At 38.2% G+C, this 17902-nt stretch overlaps 1 protein-coding gene across 1 annotated transcript in view; it reads left to right on the plus strand.

Moving 5' to 3' along the window:
* MYO3A (myosin IIIA) overlaps positions 1-17902 on the plus strand; it is a 318705-nt gene that overhangs the window by 181004 nt on the left and 119799 nt on the right. The window contains exons 14-16 of the mRNA XM_006887107.1: positions 2904-3002; positions 3103-3217; positions 15613-15739. Of these exons, the coding sequence (XP_006887169.1) occupies positions 2904-3002; positions 3103-3217; positions 15613-15739 (341 nt within the window). The remainder of the gene's footprint in view (positions 1-2903; positions 3003-3102; positions 3218-15612; positions 15740-17902) is intronic.

Raw genomic sequence — 17902 nt, forward strand, 5'->3', positions numbered from 1 at the left:
ATTTGAAACTTACAGGACTTACAGGAATTCCTCTTATAAGTGAGAAAACTCAGTCCCAGAGAGTCAATGTAAAAATGATGAAAGACTTGGACTCTCATCAGGAAGACATGGTTTGAATCAATTTAGCTTTGGAAACCCTATGGGACAGTTCATCTTTGTGTTACTATGAGTAAGAATGTACTCAGTAGAATTGGGCCTTTGCTTTGTTGTCATTAGAATTGAAAACAATACTCAAAAATAAACCTACTGCCATCAAGTCAGTTCTGGCTTATAGAAACCCTCTTATCCAGTTTTCAAGATTTAGTGACATTAGTTGTTGGCAAACAATGACAGTAATAACAACCATACTGTTGTTGTTGTTGTTGTGTGCTATTGAGTCAAAACTGACTCATAGCTGACCTCCAGAAGCTTTTCAGAGGCCATAAATCACAGGGGAGGAGACTGCCCATCTTCTGTGGAGCAGCTGGTGGGTTGGCGGTTTAAGACCTTATCAATAAGTTACCAGAATTATAATAACAACCTTGTTGCTGTTGTTGTTGTTGTTACTTACCTTCAAGTATGAACCAATACATAGCTGACCCTCCAGCAAGTTTTCAGAGGCAGTCAGTGGAAGGGAGGAGATTGCCCATCTTTCTCCAATGAACCAAGCAGTCAGTAGATTCAAACCTCCTGCCTTTGAGTTGCCAGTATAACTCCTTGCAATTAAGCTACCAGAGCTCCCAAATAACAACTTTGTTATTATTGTTAAATACCATCCAGTTGAGTAGGACCCATAACAACACTGTGAACAAAAGATCTGAACCCTGGCCTATCTTGTGTCATCTTTATCATCCCCGATGCCCTTCAGGTCTTTGCTGCAGTGACTATGTCAATATATCTCATTGAGAGTCTTTGTCTCTTTCCTTGATCTTGTACCTTTCTAAGCATGATATCCATTTCCAAGGACCTCTCCTGTCCGTAGTGTATAAGACTAAGCTTTGCCAGCCTTACCAATAAAGACCACACTGGTTGTTCCTTCTTTAAGACTTACTGTTTGTTCTCTTGGCAGTACACAGGATATTCATTACTTTTCTCTAGAACCACATTTCAAAGGCATCAGTTCTTCTGATCAGTTCATCTTTATTCATTGTCCAGCTCTCATAGCAGGTGGTTGGAAAGACCATGGCTTGAATCAGGCACTCGTTAGTCTTTAAACTGACATCATTGCTCTCCAGTATTTTGGAGAGGTCCCTGACTGGAGCCTTTTCAGTGCAATACATCTCCTGACCTATATACAGATGTATTATTTGTTTATTATGGATCCCAGTAAGATGAAGTCATTAGCAATTTCAGTCTCTTCTCCATATATTATGATACTGCCTATTGGCCCAGTGTTGAATATTTTTGTTTTCTTGATGTTTAGATGTAATCCATATTGAAGACTGTAGTCTTTGATTTTCTTCAAGCATTTCAATGCTTCCTCACTTTCAACGAGTAATGTTATATAGTCTGCATAACATAGGTTATTGATGAGGCTTCCTCTGATCTTTATGCTGCCTACTTCCTTTTCATAAAGTCCAGCTCCTCAAATGATTTGATCAGCGTACAGGTTGAATAGGTATGGGAAAGGGTACAACTCTAATGCACACCTTTCTTGATTTTAGACCAGGCAGTGTTCCCTTGCTCTGTTCACACAACAGCTTCTAAGTCTAGGAGCATAATTAAGTATTCTAGAGTTCCCAGTATTCTCAATGTTGACCATAGTTTGGTATGACCCACAGAGTCAAATGCCTTTGTGTGGTCGATAAAACACAGAAAGACATTCCTCTGATACTCTCTGATTTTAGCCAGAATCCATCTGACATTAGCAATGATATCCCTCATGTCACAGCCTCTTCCAAACACAGATTTAACTTCTGGAAGTTCCCTGTCAATATACTTTTCTAACCATTTTTAGGTGATCTTCAGCAATATTTTGCTTGCATGTGCTAGATAATTTGCTTACATGTTGTTAGATAATTTCCACATTATATTCCACCTTTCTTGGAAATGGGAACAAATATGAACATCTTCCAGACAGTTGAACAAGTCTTCCAAATTCCCTGGCACAGGGTGTTAGGTATGTCCAGGGCTATATCTGTTAGTTGAACCATGCAATTGTTACAGCATTGGTTCCTGTGGCTTTATTTTTTGCCATTATTTTCAGTGCAGCTTGAACTTACAGCACATCAGCAGCTCAAGAGCAAATTGAGTAATTCTACCAAGCTTTGCAGTCTTAAATTGACCAAACATGCAGTCAGGTTACATTAATAATAACTGGTCTCTGGAATGCAAACGTTGGAAACAAAAACTAGTATTCAGAACTTACAGATTTGGTGTCAGAAATGAGGCTGGAGATCAAATGATTTAATATTGTATATACAATGATTTATTCATTGCAAATAACTTCTTTTAAGAAAAATATTTGGTGACTATACACCTTATGGACTGCATAGGAATCAGAATTACTCAACCTGTAGAAAGAATCATTGGAGAATCTCAGTTATCAGCAGCACAATTCAGGCCAGGTGCTGACTATAGAACAGATCATCAATTACTGAAGCACAAGTTGAAATAGAAGTTGAAGAAAATGAAAACAATTCCACAAGAACCAAAATACAATCTTGGTTTTACTCATCTGAATTTAAAAGTCATCATCTCAAGAATAGGATTTGAGGAATTGAACACTAATGATTGACGACCAGAGACCAGATGAATTGTCAGATGGCATCAACAACAACCATAGAAAGTAAAAATTTAGTATTCAAGAGAGCACTATTGACACTCATTATTTCTGTTGGTTTTCATAATTATATTGCCAATTAATTATAAAAATTAAGGAAAATTCTTATAATTTTACCTAAAAATATATTCTTTTTTTTCAGTGGGGAAAAAAATTTTCACATATTTTACTACATCTATGCTGGCTTAGCTGAAAAGAAGAAACTAGCCCACTACAAATTGCCCGAAAATAAACCTCCCAGGTAACAAGTATTTTTCGATTTTTTTAAAATAAAATTTATATTTTATACTGGTTTAATAACAAAGTTTGTATGCATTATCCTTTCTTTTATATATTTTCAGGTATCTACAAAATGACCACCTGAGAACAGTGCAGGATATGATGAATAACGGTTTCTATAAATCCCAACATGAATTAATAGAGCAATGTTTCAAAGTCATAGGCTTCTCAATGGAAGTAAGTTTGAAACAGACTTTGAGCTCTTTTTCTTTTTTTTTTTTTAAGTATCATTTTGTTATCACAAATCCTAAGACTTCCTATCTGTTGAACATTTTATTTTTGTTTGGCATAGTGCTAAGTACTTTACATGTTGTTGTTTTTGTTGTGTACCATTGTGTCAGAACCAACCCATAGCTAACCCTCCAACAAATTTTCAGAGGCAATAAATCACATGGGAAGAGATTGCCCATCTTTCTTCTGCAGAGCAGCTGGTGGATTCAAACCATGTGCCGTTGGTATATCAGTGTAACTCCTTACCATTAGGTCACCAGAGCTCCTTAAGTACTCAGCATAGTTTTTCCCATATAGTTACCTCAACAACCTAATAAAATGAATAGCTACAATTATAATATTTACTTTATAGATGAGGAAATAGTGTTTATGTATAATGGTAATTAGTTTTGTTCCTAATGTTATATTTTATTTTATTTCTACTTCATGCCCTACCTATATACCACTTTAATTAAATCCATAATATTATCATTGTTGTTGTTGTTTTGTACCGTTGAGTCAGAACTGACCTGTTGCTTATCCTCTAGCAGGTTTTCAGAGCAGTTAATCACATGGGAGGAGATTGCCCATTCTTCTCCCATGAAGCAGGTAGTGGTTTTGAACCACATGCCTTCAGAATTGAAGCACAGCTTCTTGCCAGTAGGCCACCAGAGCACCCTAAAATAAGATCATATTACATGTTATTTTTCAGTATAATATTTTTAATAGTAACTTCATTATTATTCATATAACATACAATCACTCATTTACTATTTTATGACTTTGAGTATATTTTTGTATAGTGTCTACGCATCACCACAATCAATTTTGGAATATTTTCCATAATTCCAAAAAGAGTCTCATTCCTAGGTTCGAGTGTCAGAACCTTTGAAAATGGGCTTTTCTAGCCATTGTGTTAGCTCTCGTTGGGGACCATGGTCTTTAGCTACCTTAACTGTGGACACTTGGTCTTACAAATCATCAAAAGCTTTAGAGAGTGCTTTATATACTGTAAAAAGCAGTGGAGATGATGGTGGAAAGATTGTAAATAGACTGTGGCACTGCTAAGAAGATACTGTGTGACAAAGTGTAACCAGAGGAACTATGGAGAAAAAGGCCAACTGCTATGAGATAAAGTTTTCTGTATGATTGAAGAAACCAGAGAATTCTTGCATTTGTACTGTTTAACTGAACCTGGACTTTCACTAAGTGAGGATTTGTGCCTTGCTCATCTGGCTTGGGACTGCTGGACTAAACTTGAACTTGGATTGTGTACTATTCTTTGCCTCTCTTACTCCTCGATCTCTTTCCCTAATAAACCACACTACTGTGAGTAAAATCTGTGAGTCAAGTTGCAACGAACAGTGAACCCAATAGTTAGTAGAAATGGGTGCAGGAACATGTAGGTTGGTATGTCTGACTACGTATTTATTTGTATAGTTCTGTAGACATTATTTATTGGGACAGTTCCCCTTTATGAAGTGAGTAGAATTCAGACTTAGCCTCCACCCTCATATTGCATCTTCTCTTTTTAAATAGGTATTCACTAATATTTCTGTCTCCAATTATGTGTCTCTTCTGGATATTTCATATATATAAAATCATAATATGTGGTCCTTTGAGATTAATTTCTTTCAGTATGCATAAATTCATCCATAGAGTGGTTTGTATCCTTTTATGGATAAATAATATTGCATTGAATGCATCTACCATGCTTTATTTATCCACTGATGGACATTTGGGTGATGCCTACCTTTTGACTATTATTAATAATACTGCTATAGACATTTACTATAAGGTCCTGTGCCAGCCGGTGCTTTCAGAATTCTTTTGTTGTTGTTGTTTTTATTAATATTTTAACAAAAGTTTACAGAAAACTTGGATTTCCATTCATTCATTGTTGCACATTTCCCTCCCTACCTCCCCCTCATTCACTTTTCTCTTTAAAAAGATTCTTTCCTTGTTGCACAATTTCCTCCCTCCCCTGCCCCCAACTCCCAGTCCTATGCACCTCTTATTCTGGACTGTTCTAGGCATTGACATATGCCATTGACCAACTGACATATTTCAGCTAACAGATGCAACCCTGGATGGGCTCACCAATCTAAGCTAAGGTATTTGGAGGACAGCTGACTGGCTGACTAGCTAAAAGAGATCCACTGATTATTCTAGGTCTCTTGATTTAAATTTGAGTTTTAGAGCATGTCTTAGAAAAGGTGCAACAGGAGGATTCCTTGCAGGCAAGAATGGTGAACATATTGTGGGGAGAAGCTATTCCTTGAAAAGGGATATTATGCTTGGGAAGGTGGAGGGTTGGCAAAATAAAAGAAGACCTCCAACAAGATGGGTAAATTGACACAATGACAGCAGCAATGGGCTCAAGTGTATTAGAAATGATGAGGATGGCACAGGTTAGGACAGGACCTGTTACTGCCATTCTTTCTCATGCAGAGCCTCTAGTGGATATGAAGCATTTGCATTTTGACTGAAAGTGCCACCCATTATCCACTAGGCCACCAGAGATTTCTATAAATTGAGTAGATAGTGTGAAAAGATGCAAGCCTAACACATCTATTGTTTTTGTTGTGTTGTTATGTGCCATCAAGTCACTTGTGATTCATAGCAACCCAATGTACAACAGCCTTAAAACTTGCTCTATCCTGTGCCGATCTTATTATCTCTAACACACCTACCCCCCACTACCACAGTCACTGAATCAATCCATCTCATCGAGGGTCTTTCTCTCCTGCACTTTCCCTACACCCTCCCAAGCATGATGTCCCTCTCTAAGGACTGGTCCCTCCTTGCAACATGCCCAAAGTATGTACGTCAAACAAAGCTTCAGAATCCTTGCCTCCAAGGAGCAGCCTGGTCTCACCCTCTCTAGGACAAACCTGTTTGTTCTAGTAGTCCATGTTATACTCAATACTCTTCTCCAGCACCAAAGCTCAAGGGCATCAATTCTTCTATCATTCCCTAGTCATTGTCCAGCTTTCTGATGCATTGCAAAGACTATGGCCTGGTTCAGGTGCACCTTAGTTTCCAGACTCATATCATTACTCTTAGCACTTTGGAGAGGTCCCTAACAGCAGACTTTCCCAGTGTAATTCATCTTTTAATTTCCTTGCTGCTGGTCCCAAGAGTGTTGTTTGCGAAGGCAAGCAAACTAAAGCTGTTAACAACCTCAATCTCTTTACCATCTATCATGATGGTGCAAATCAAACCAGTGGTGAGAATCATTGTTTTCTTGATGTTGAGCTTCAATCATATTGAAGGCTGCCCTTCTACAGCAAGCACTTCAGGTCCTCCTCAGTTTCAGCTAGCAGGGTTATATTATCTGCAACACTAATAGTTGATGAGTCTTCCTCCAGTCCTGATGCCACATTTCTCCGCATAGAGCCCAGCCTCATGGATAATCTATTCTGCATATAGATTGAAAAGGTATGAAGATAGGACACATCCCTGGCATATGCCCTTCTCAGTTTTGAACCATGCAATATTTCCTTGCTCTGTTCTGACAACTGCCTCCTGGTACTAGTATAGGTTTCACATAAGCACTATCAAGTGATCTGGGATTCCCATTCTTCTCAGAGTTAGCCACGGTTTGTTGTGATGGATGCATTCATGGTTATAAATTCATTTATAAATAACGAAGATTTCCTTCTGCTCCATAGATTGTATTTTGAAGTATTCCCCTTTGAAATTTTTTGTTGTTTGCAAGATATATATATATATATATATATATATATATACATATATATATATATACACACACACACACACACACAAAGTATGTTGCTTAATACAGATTACTTTGAATTTGGTCAGTCTTCTCTTAAAGAGACATGCTGTCTCTGCTTTTAGGAAAATTTACTGTTGTATTTTGTCTGTGATTCAGATCTTGTAATAGGAAGACTTTACTCTGAATGTGAATTGGGCTTTTAGGTGAGCTCTTCATGGGAAATAATGTGCAATAACTGAGATTCCTTAGGCTTTTAGAGTGCTAATAATAGCTTATGTTAAAAACAAAGTAAAACCAACAAACTTAAGTCTTATAAAGCTACAAGAAATAAAGGTGTAGATATGCTGAGAGACATATGTTGTTGTTTTTATGTGCTGTCAAGTCGACTGTGACTCCTAGCAGCCCTATGGACAATAGCTGTGTACTCTGCCTTGTCCTGAACCAATCTCATTGTCTCTGACACAATTGTCCCCATTACTTTAGTTACTGCATCAATCCAGGGTTTACCTCTCCTGTGCAGACCCTCCACCTTTCCAAGCATGAAGTCTTTCTCCAAGAACTGGTCCCTCCTGGAAACATGCCAAAGTATGTAAGACAGAGTTTTATAATCCTTGTCTCCAGGAGCAGCTTGGTTTCACCCTCTTCAGGACAGACCTGTTCTCGTGACAGTCCAGGTATGTTCAGTGCTCTTCTCCAGCACCAAAACTGAAAGACATCAATTCTTCTGTTAGTATCCAAATCTCTGATGTATATCAAGTAATTGCGAAGACCATGGCCTGGGTCAGGCATGCCTTAGTCTCCAGACTCATATCATTTCTCTTCAGCACCTGGAGAGGTTCCTGACAGCAGATTTTCCTAATGCAGTTCATCTTTCGATTTCCTGACTGTTGGAAGCAGGAGTGTTGATTGTGAATCCAGGCAAACTAAAGCTGTTCACAATCTCAAACTTTTTACCTTCTATCATGCTGCTACCTTTGGCCCAGTGGTGAGACTTTTTGTTTTCTTGATGTTGAGCTTCAATCCATATTAAAGGCTGAAGTCCTTGACCTTCTGCAACAAGTTCTTCAGATCCTCCTTAGTTTCAGCAAGTAGAATTGTGTCATCTGCATAACACAGATTGTTAATGAGTCTTCGTTCAATTCTAATGCCACATTTCTCCTCGTAGAGCCAAGCCTGCCCAGTAATCTGTTCCGCATGTAGGTTGAAAAAGCATGGAAAAAAGAAGAGTGCTGAGGGTGCCATGGACTGCTAAGAGAACAAACAGATTCATCCTTGAGAGGGTTAAACCAGGCTGCTCCTTGGAGGCAAGGATTCTGAGGCTTCATATGATAAGCTTTGGCCATGTTGTAAGGAAATACCGGTCCTTAGAGAAGGACATCATGCTTGGGAGGGTGGAGGGCAGGCGCAGGAGGAGAAGGCCCTCTGGGAGATGGATTGATTCAGTGACTGGGGTAATCAGTATGAGTGTGTCAGAGACAATGAAATTGGCACAGGACAGAGCAGAGTTTAGGGCTGTTGTACATAGAGTTGCTATGAGTCACAAGCGACTCAACGGCACATAACAACAACCACAACAACATAACCATACCTTATGAAAACTACTTCAGATTACCTTGTTAAAGTCACCATAATATCACTTAGCATTTTTTGCCACAGTATGTTTATGTTTTATATTTTTATTAAAATTTATTAATATGTAAGTATATTTACATTCCAAGAATTAAATTCTTCTGCATATTAGAGGGAGCTCTGATAACAAATTCTTCTGCATATTAGAGGGAGCTCTGATAACAAAGTCTGTATAGGAAGTTGCATTGCTAACCCAATGGCCATGTCTCACTAGGTGAGGTTGGAGCTCAGTAGAAAAATGACTTTTCTTTTCATTTGAAACTGAGACCCTACCTTAGAAGAAAGGCTTATCAAAATCTCGAATAATCTTGTTCCATCAAAATCATACAGATCATGTCTCTAAAATTAACATTACAATCCCAGACAAATATTTGATAGAACAAGAATATGTAGATACAGGTAGAGTTCTGGCTACTGTACTGAGCTGATGACTTTCCTAATTGGAACTTTTCAAGAGAAGTGTTTTGATAATGATGGGGAAACTACAGTAGCAGTAAAACAATTTGAATAGTTTATGGTTAAGTACTCAACTGGTAACTGAAAGTCAACAATTTAATCTCCCTTAGTCATACTATGGAAGAAAGATGTTGCTCTCTGCTTCTGTAAAGATTGTAATTTTGGAAACCTTCTAAAGTTACGCTAATCTTCTCTAAAGGTTCACTTGAGTTGAAATCTACTTTATAGCCAATAGGTTTGATTTTATGGTTGCATAAGGAAAGAGAAGAAAAAGAATTACTTTTAGATTGAACCATGTTGTTAGACTTAACTTGCAAATCAAATAGTACAACTTGTCATGATGAGCACTCAGAAAAATTGAATGTGTCATAATCATTTGAACAATTATAAAATGCTTATATTAAATTTTCTACTGTGGCCTTTCTTCATAACCAGAAGGAATTCCAATTTAGTAGGGAAATGATCAACTTGTCTGCTTTATGCTTTGAGTTTTTTCTTGAAAGTGTTTTATTCTCTGAGTTTTGAATAAATTCTATTGTTCTGTTTCTGTGGTTACCTATTGTCAGGTCAGCTCCCTAACACATTGCAATCTAGAATTTATGTATAACATGATCAGGTTGAAATCAATCCATAGGGTTTTCATTGAGTGATTTTCAGAAATACTTTTTTCCCTGATCTATCTTCATTTTAAAGTTCCACTAAAACATGCTCAGTATCATAACAACTGTGTTGTTTCTACTGAGAGATGAGTGATAACTGCATTGAAGAACTTCAGCTTGGAACTGCACCTGATCTCTTGCAAAGCAAGTGCCCAAAATTTTAAAACCTTTCTATTTATTCCTTGGTAAGGATCTGGACCTATATCCTCAGAGAAATGGAGACCATTGAAGGGTTTTCGATTGGGCAAACAGAATTATTTCATTTGCTTTTTAGAAAGATCATTCTGACAGTTGTGTTGAAGATGAATTAAAAGTGATGGGTAGAAGGAGAGGTTGGTAAAATAAATGGGAAAGATCCACTGTGAAAAACAATATATACAAACTTTGTAAGTAAATCAGTATAAAATAAAAAATTTTCTTTAAAAAAAAAAAATAAAGCAAGCAAACAACAACAACAAAAAATGAGTTAAAGAGAGGCAAGATCAGATCCAAGAAGAGAAGAGAGAAACATAATACCAGAGACTGAGGACATGTACCATATTTTTAGACCCATATGACCCCAGTCCTGATAAACTTAAAGCTAACTATTCACTGTCAAATAAATTATGACTCAAGGTAACCTCCTGTGTGTCTGAGTAGAATTGTGCTCCACAAAATTGTCAAGACTGATTCTTTGGAAGTAAATCATAAAGCCTTTCTTCCAAGATGCCTCTGGCTGGACTTAAACCTCCAACCTTTTGGTTAGCAGTTGAGAACTATCTAAAAAGAAGAAAACGGTCCATGGAGGCACAGGTCCATGATTGTCCATCTGAAAGGGCCAGAGGGAGTAAAAATAGCATAGCACCTCACTGCTCCAGAGCAGAAAGTTGATTAGAAGTCCATAGCCCAGCCCCATGGGGCTTCTAGAAGCACTGCAACAGCACGGTGTTTGTTTATTCATTGCTAACTAGCATTTGTGGTACCAAGAATGGGGTTTATTAGGGAAGTAAGTGGGAGAATGAAAGAGACAAAGAATATCACTCAATGCAAATCCAAGTTTCAACCAAGCAGCCCCAAAGCAAAATTCCTCAATAAATCCAGGCTCTGGTTTCAGTTCATCTGTCAAATCCAAATCACCTTGCAACAAGGTTTGCCTTCCAATTTTAAGTGAGTGTCACCTTCAAGCATCCAGCAAGAACAACTAAAACCTTTAACTGTGGCCTACACAAGTGCAAGAAGCTTCAGGTCACAGCTTGCCACAGTTTCTCCACAACAATGTCACAGTTCCTCCACCACCATCACTAGGGTCTTGCTGTCCCCTGGGTCTTGTCTCCACAAATTTCATTTATCTCAAGTCTTTCCCACCTCAAGTCTTGCTGCCCAATGTGGGAAGCACTATTTCTCTTATCCTAGTCCTAGAGCCATGCTGATTTGTAAGAACAAATATCTGCAGTCAAGGTAGCTGGAGATCAGCGGCAACTAGCTATAATGGCTAAAAATGAAGCCAACTTTTAGGTAGGCTAACACCATAAGAACATTAATTGCTTACACCCTTAGACATTCCAAACATATGACTAAGTGTGGGCTATTCACCTCTTAGTTGTTTTAACACCCCAGAAGACTATTTAAACTTGCTTATGTTTAACTATATTAGATGGATTATCTCTGTATTCTGTGTTGTTGCTATGTGCCATTGAGTTGCCTGTGTCTCATAGTGATCCTATGTACAACAGGCCTAAACCTTAAGCTATCCTGTACAAATCTCACTGTCTCCGACACACCTACCCCTATTCTCCCAGTCACTGAGTCAATCCATCTCATCAAGAGTCTTCCTCTCCTTCCAAGCATGATTTCTCTCCCTCCTTGCAACATGTCCAAAGTATGTCAAACAAAATTTCAGAATCCTTGCTTCCAAGGAGCAGCCTGGTCTCAACCTCTCTAGGACAACCTGTTTGTTCTCTTAGCAGTCCATGGGTTATCCAATATTCTCCAGCACCACAGCTGAAAAGCATCACTTCTCCTTCTATCATACCTAGTCATTGTCCAGTTTTCTGATGCGTAGCAAGTGATTGCAAAGACACACTTTAGTCTCTAGACTTACATCGTTACTCTTCAGTACTTTGGAGAGATCTCTGACAGCAGACTTTCCCAGTGTAATACATCTTTTAATTTCCTGGCTGCTGGTGCCAAGAGTATTGATTGTGGAGCTGAGCAAACTAGAGCTGTTAACAATCTCAATCTTTTTACCATCTATCATGATGCTGCCATCGGCCCAGTGGTGAGAATCTTTGTTTTATTGATGTTGAGCTTCAATCTGTATTGAAGACTGTAGTCCTTGATCTTCTGCAGCAAGTGCTTCAGGTCCTCCTCAGTTTCAGCAAGCAAGGTTATGTCATCTGCATAATGCAGATTGTTGATCAGTTTTCCTCCAATACTGATACCATGTTTCTCATCATAGAGCCCAGCCTCCCAGATAACCTGTTCCCATTCCAAAGAAAGGTGATCTGATAGAATATGGAAATTATTGAGCAATATCGTTAATATCACATGCAAGCAAGATTCTGCTGAAGATTATCCAAAAAAAAATGACTGGAACAACACTTCAGCAGAGAACTGCCTGAAGTGCAGGCTGGATTTAGAAAAGGCCATGGTACTAGGGATATTATAGATAGTGTTAGATAGATCTTGGCTGAAAGCAGGGAGTCTCAGAGGGATATCTATCTGTGTTTCACTGACTATACAAAGGCATTTGATTGTGTGGACCACAACAAACAACTCTGAGAAAAATGGGAATCCCAGAACACTTGATTGTGCTAATGTGAAACCTATACTTGGGCCAGGAGGCAGTCATCAGAGCAGAGCAGAGAAACACTGCATGGTTCAAAATTTGGGAAGGGTGTTCACCAGGAATGAGTCCTATCTCCGTATCTTTTCAATCAGTCTTTCTATAGTTGTTTTTTATTTTGGGTTTGGGGGATTTTTTTATTACAGTGGTATTATATACTGCTTGTCCTCTTGTGACTGATTTATTTCACTTAGCATAATGTCTCTGGACTCATCCATGTTGTATAGTGTATCCAAAATTCTTCATTGTTTTTAATGCTGTATAGTATTCCCTTGTGTGGATGTACTATAATTTCCCTATCCATTCATTTGTTGGTGGACACTTGGATTGTTTCCATCTCTTTGCTATTATTAACAATGCTTCAGTAAACATGGATTTAGGGCATTTCTCTAGTAGAGCTGATCCATTGGTACTTTATTTTCAGCATTTTAAGAAACTGCCAAGCTGCCAACCCTAGTGGTTGCACTGTTTGCATTCTCATCAACAGTGCATGAGATTTCTAATCTCATCACACCCTCACTAGCATATCTTGTTAGGAACATAATAATAGTCTGCTTTCCTAAATATTATAGCTTTGGAAAGCCTAGAAGGCAATTCTACTCTGTTGTATAAGATATCTGGAATCATAATAGATTTGAAGGCAATGGGCTTTTGGGGACAATACTTTGCATATCTGAAAAAGATATTGATAATCTACAAACCAATAAATAAGCAAACAAAACCCAAACAAACAAAAAAAAGTTATTTGTGTTTAATTAACTGAACATAGTGGTGGTGTAAGTATTAAAAACCAATTACCAAGGAAGACTTTTGTTTTATTTTTTCCTTAACCCTTTAAATTCTGCTTACTTATTGTACATCTTTGCAGGAGGAGATTGCCCATCTTTCACCTTTGGTGGTGGTGGTGGTGGTACTATCATATTGTAACTGACCCATACCAGATCCTCCTGTGTGTTTTCAGAGGCAGTTAATCGCATGGGAGGAGACTGCTCATTCTTTCTCTTGTGGAGTGGCTGGTGAATTCAAACTGTGTCCCTTTTGGATTTCAGTACAGCTTCTTGCCATTAGGCCACCAGAACTCCCTGTGGAGAAGCTGGTAAATTTGAATTGACAACCTTTTTGTTAGCAACTTAATTACTCCAGGAAATGTTGCCACAAACTTTTCAATTTGTGACATACCCAAAATATGCAAAGCACAATAAAATGAGATATGCCTGTATGTTTCTAAATATATTATTTTCTGAGTCTTACATAGAAACTTATGTTTAAAAAGTAATAACTACTGCAAACTCTAACCTGTAGACCAACATACTCATGCCTATACTTACCACCTATACTTAAATCATCAACATCAGCAGTCAAAACTAGGTCAGGTGTGGGGTTTAGAAGAGGTGGTGGAGATAGCATTAGAAGAGATATCATTGCTGATGTCAGTTTGAAGATTCAAGCCATGGTCTTTTCATCTTTTACTATATATCTGAAAACTGGACAGTGAACAATGATGACAGAAGAATTGATACCCATGAGTTGTGGTGTTGAAGAAGAATACTGAATATCTCATGGATTGACAAAAGAACAAACAGATTTATCTTTTTGTGCAGTCAGAGTGTTCCTTGGAGGTGAAGATGAAAAGTTTCATCTCTCGGTCTTTGGACATGTTGCAAAGAGAGGCTATTCTTTGGAAAAGGACATCATGCTTGGCAAGATGGAGAGTCAGTAAATGAAAGGAAGACCCTCAATGAAAAAGATTTACACAATAACAATAGCAATGGGCTCAAGTGTGTCAGAATGGAAGATGGCACAGGATAGGAAAGGGTTCAGATCTGTTCTTCATAGAGTCACTATGAGTTATACTTGACTCAATGACACCTAAGAACAATAGCAAAGATACTTAAATTACTAATAACCTTGAATTTAGTGATGAAATCTTTTGGCTTTTCTTTCTTTGCTCTCTATATAATCTCAATCTTAAGAAGGTTGCTAGGAAAATAACTTTGTTTAAATGACCACATAAGTTTTCATGTTAAGCTTAATAAAAGTTAATGTGGACTTGCCATTGCTGTTTTTATGTTCCAGTGATTCAGAATTGGCTCAAAGCTGACCCTGCAGTGGGTTTTCAGAGGCAGTAAATCACATGAGAGGAGATTGTTCATCTTTCTGTCATAAAGAAACTGGTGAATTCTAACTGCATACCTTTGGGATGGGAGCACAACTCCTTGCTTCAAGGCCACCAGTGTCCTCTAAACTTAACATAGATAAGTTTAACTTTGACCTAACAAAGAGTTGTACTGCTAACCCAGAAGCAGACAGTTCAAATCCACTAGCTGCTCTGTGGGAGAAAAATGGGCAGTCTCCTTCCATGGAATTTACAGCCTCTGAAAATTAATGGGAGGGCCATCTGTAAGTTGGTTCTGACTCAACAGCAACGAGTGGTTGCTTGAGTTTATTTTAAAGAAGTGTGTCTATTTCCTCTGAGGAAAGCACCATATTTCTGTTTTCTGTTCATATTTGTATCCACAAGATGTTTTTATCCACTCATTGGGTGAAGGCATTTATTACTGTCGGTGTGTACTTTTTAAACAAATTTATTTTAATTATGATTTTAACAAAAGTTTACAGAAAAGTTGCATTTTTATTCATTCATTATTGCACATTTTCCTCCCTCCCTCATCTTGCCCTCCCCCCATAGTTAAGTTTAAAAATAAAAAAAATGTTGTGTCCTTTTGAGTAGGGATTGACTCATAGCTGACCCTCTAGCAGGTTTTCAGAGGCAGTAAATCAAGTGGGAGTTAATTGCCCATCTTGCTCTCTGGTGGAGTAGCTGGTGGATTCCAACCATGTGCCTTTGTGTAGACAATGCAATTCCTTACAACTAGACCACCAGTGCTCCCTAAAGGCATTTGGCTCACCACAAAGATTAAAATAGTTGAGGAATGTCCTTCTTAGACTGGAGCATAAGGGTTCTTCCAAGTCTTTCTCTAACTGTAGAGATTGCTTATGCATCCTCAAGATAGAAAGAGAATGATGCTGATGGTTCTGTGATGTGTTGCAGGAACTTGGAAGCGTGTATAGTATACTCGTTGCAATCTTAAATGTTGGAAACATAGAGTTTTCTTCTGTGGCAACTGAATACCAGATTGACAAAAGCCACATTTCTCATCATGCAGCTCTGGAAAACTGTGAGTTTTAGTGCCTACTGTTTAAAATGTACTCTTCAAAGCCTTCACATACTTTTGTCACAAATGGATAATTTCAAGCAGCTGTATTCATATGGAATAATATCAAACAAAATAAAATTTAAGTTGTGTAAAGTGACGTTTTAAAAGTCCACTTGTTGAAATAGCTCTTCATGCCTACAAATTAACTTATTACTCTAGCAAATGTTTCTCAAGTGTAGGTTTTTGTGGCTGTTTTAGGAGCTATTTACATTTAAATTTAAAAAAAGCAAAGGAAATGCAAATAAAGATTAATAATTTTATCTGAATTAAAAGTGACTTTCTTGAAAATTTAACATCTTTATCATTGTATAAGTAGTAAGGATTAGAAAAGAAATACTGCTTTTCATACTGAATAAATTATTTTGTTATACACATTCATCCTGGGCTGATTAATTTTGCAGCCTCTACAGAACATTAGAACATCATGTTGTGATGATGTTACTTGTTGCCAAGTTCATCCAACTTATCATGACCCACATGTTAGAGATCTTAACAGAAGCCTATCATCAGGCCTTTTCTCCCACCTTCATTGTGGTGTTTGCATCAAATCAAGTTTGATTCATACCAGTTTTTAAGGAATTATTTTACTAATTTAATATTTCTTACTGATATCTTCCAATGACTTGATTCTTATTTATAATATGCCCTGTAATGCCCATAATACTAGACTTGGTAAAATTTCACTCATAAACTTAGAGAATCATAGAAGTTTTTATTCATATGTTGTTTTTAAAGCTGACTTACTTAGAAAGACTTGGGGGGGGCAATTTTATAGGATCAGGTGTCCAATAATTCTGGTTTGGTCTTGTCCTCAAGATCACTGTCATCGCCTTCCTCACTCTATTTCTAGAGCTGACTTGGTAACTTGATACTACAGCAGAAAATATGCCTGAGGTTGACAGGAAGTGATTGCATTTGCCTGGGAACCTCAAAGAAACCTGTTGTATTTTTTTTTTATTTAAAAACATTTTTAATTGATACAATATTGTTGCTGTGTGTCTTTAAGTCTCAACCAACCCATGGCTGATCCTCCAGCAGATTTTCAGAGACAGTAAATTGCACGGGCGACTGCCCATCTTTCTCCTATGAAGCAGCTGGTGGATTTGAACCACTTTCCTTTGGAATTACTCTGTCCACTTACCACTAGGCCAGAGTTCCCTGGTTGATGAACCAGATATAAATTATTAAATGTGAAAGAAATATCCAGACCTAAGGTGGTGGTTGTTGTTGTTAAGTGCCATCGAATTGTAGGTGACTCATAGCGAACCTATGAACAAAAGTCCTGGACACCTGTACAACTTTTGTCCTTTCTCCAGGTTCATAGGGTTTGTGGAGGCAAGCTATTAGGGAAGTGGATGCCACTCCTTTGTCCAAGTTTGTATTAATCAGGGAGCTCCACCAAACACTGTCCACCATGGGTAACCATTCTTGCACTTGACTCACAGTGTCACAGTGTTCAGCTTCACAGCAAGCATGGGTTACCTCTGTACAGTAAGTGGATATACCAGGGGGGTTACACAACCTAGAAGAATGTTTCACCAAAGACAATTAAAGGCGGCCCCGGGGGCCCCAGAGTAGAATCATCGACCTTTGGCTTGGGAGCATGGCTTTCTGTCTGGTAGGCCAACTGCTCTCTCTCTGTGCTGTTGGCGGTGGTGGTGTTGTTAAGTGCCATCTTTTGGTAGTCCATGATATATTCAATACTCTTCACCAATACAGTTGTTAAGTGTTATTGCATTGGATCCAACTCATAGCTAACACCACCCTCACCCCCAGGTTTTCAGAGGCAGTAAATGAGAGGAGAAGATTGCCCATCCCTCCTCTGCAGAGCAGCTGATAGACTTGAAAGGTCTGCATTTGGTGTGGCAGCACAAATTCCTATGACTAGGCCACCAGGATGCACTCTCTAGATCAACCCTGATTGTTTCTCAATAATCATCTAGCTCTGGATTTCTTAATTGCTTGCAGGCTGAATGGAGAGCTCAGTGTTGTGGAAGTTGTCTCAAAGGTGGGGGGGGGTAATTTTTCACCACCTGATAGTAATTAGTTCTCAGCATCCAGTAAAATGAGTTGTTTTAGCCATAGTTATAGCTAACAGTGTGCTTAGAAACTAAGAGATCATTG

This window comes from Elephantulus edwardii, unplaced genomic scaffold (genome assembly GCF_000299155.1).
Source record: "Elephantulus edwardii isolate Elephantulus edwardi_28Jun2011 unplaced genomic scaffold, EleEdw1.0 scaffold00054, whole genome shotgun sequence".
Taxonomy (NCBI): domain Eukaryota; kingdom Metazoa; phylum Chordata; class Mammalia; order Macroscelidea; family Macroscelididae; genus Elephantulus; species Elephantulus edwardii.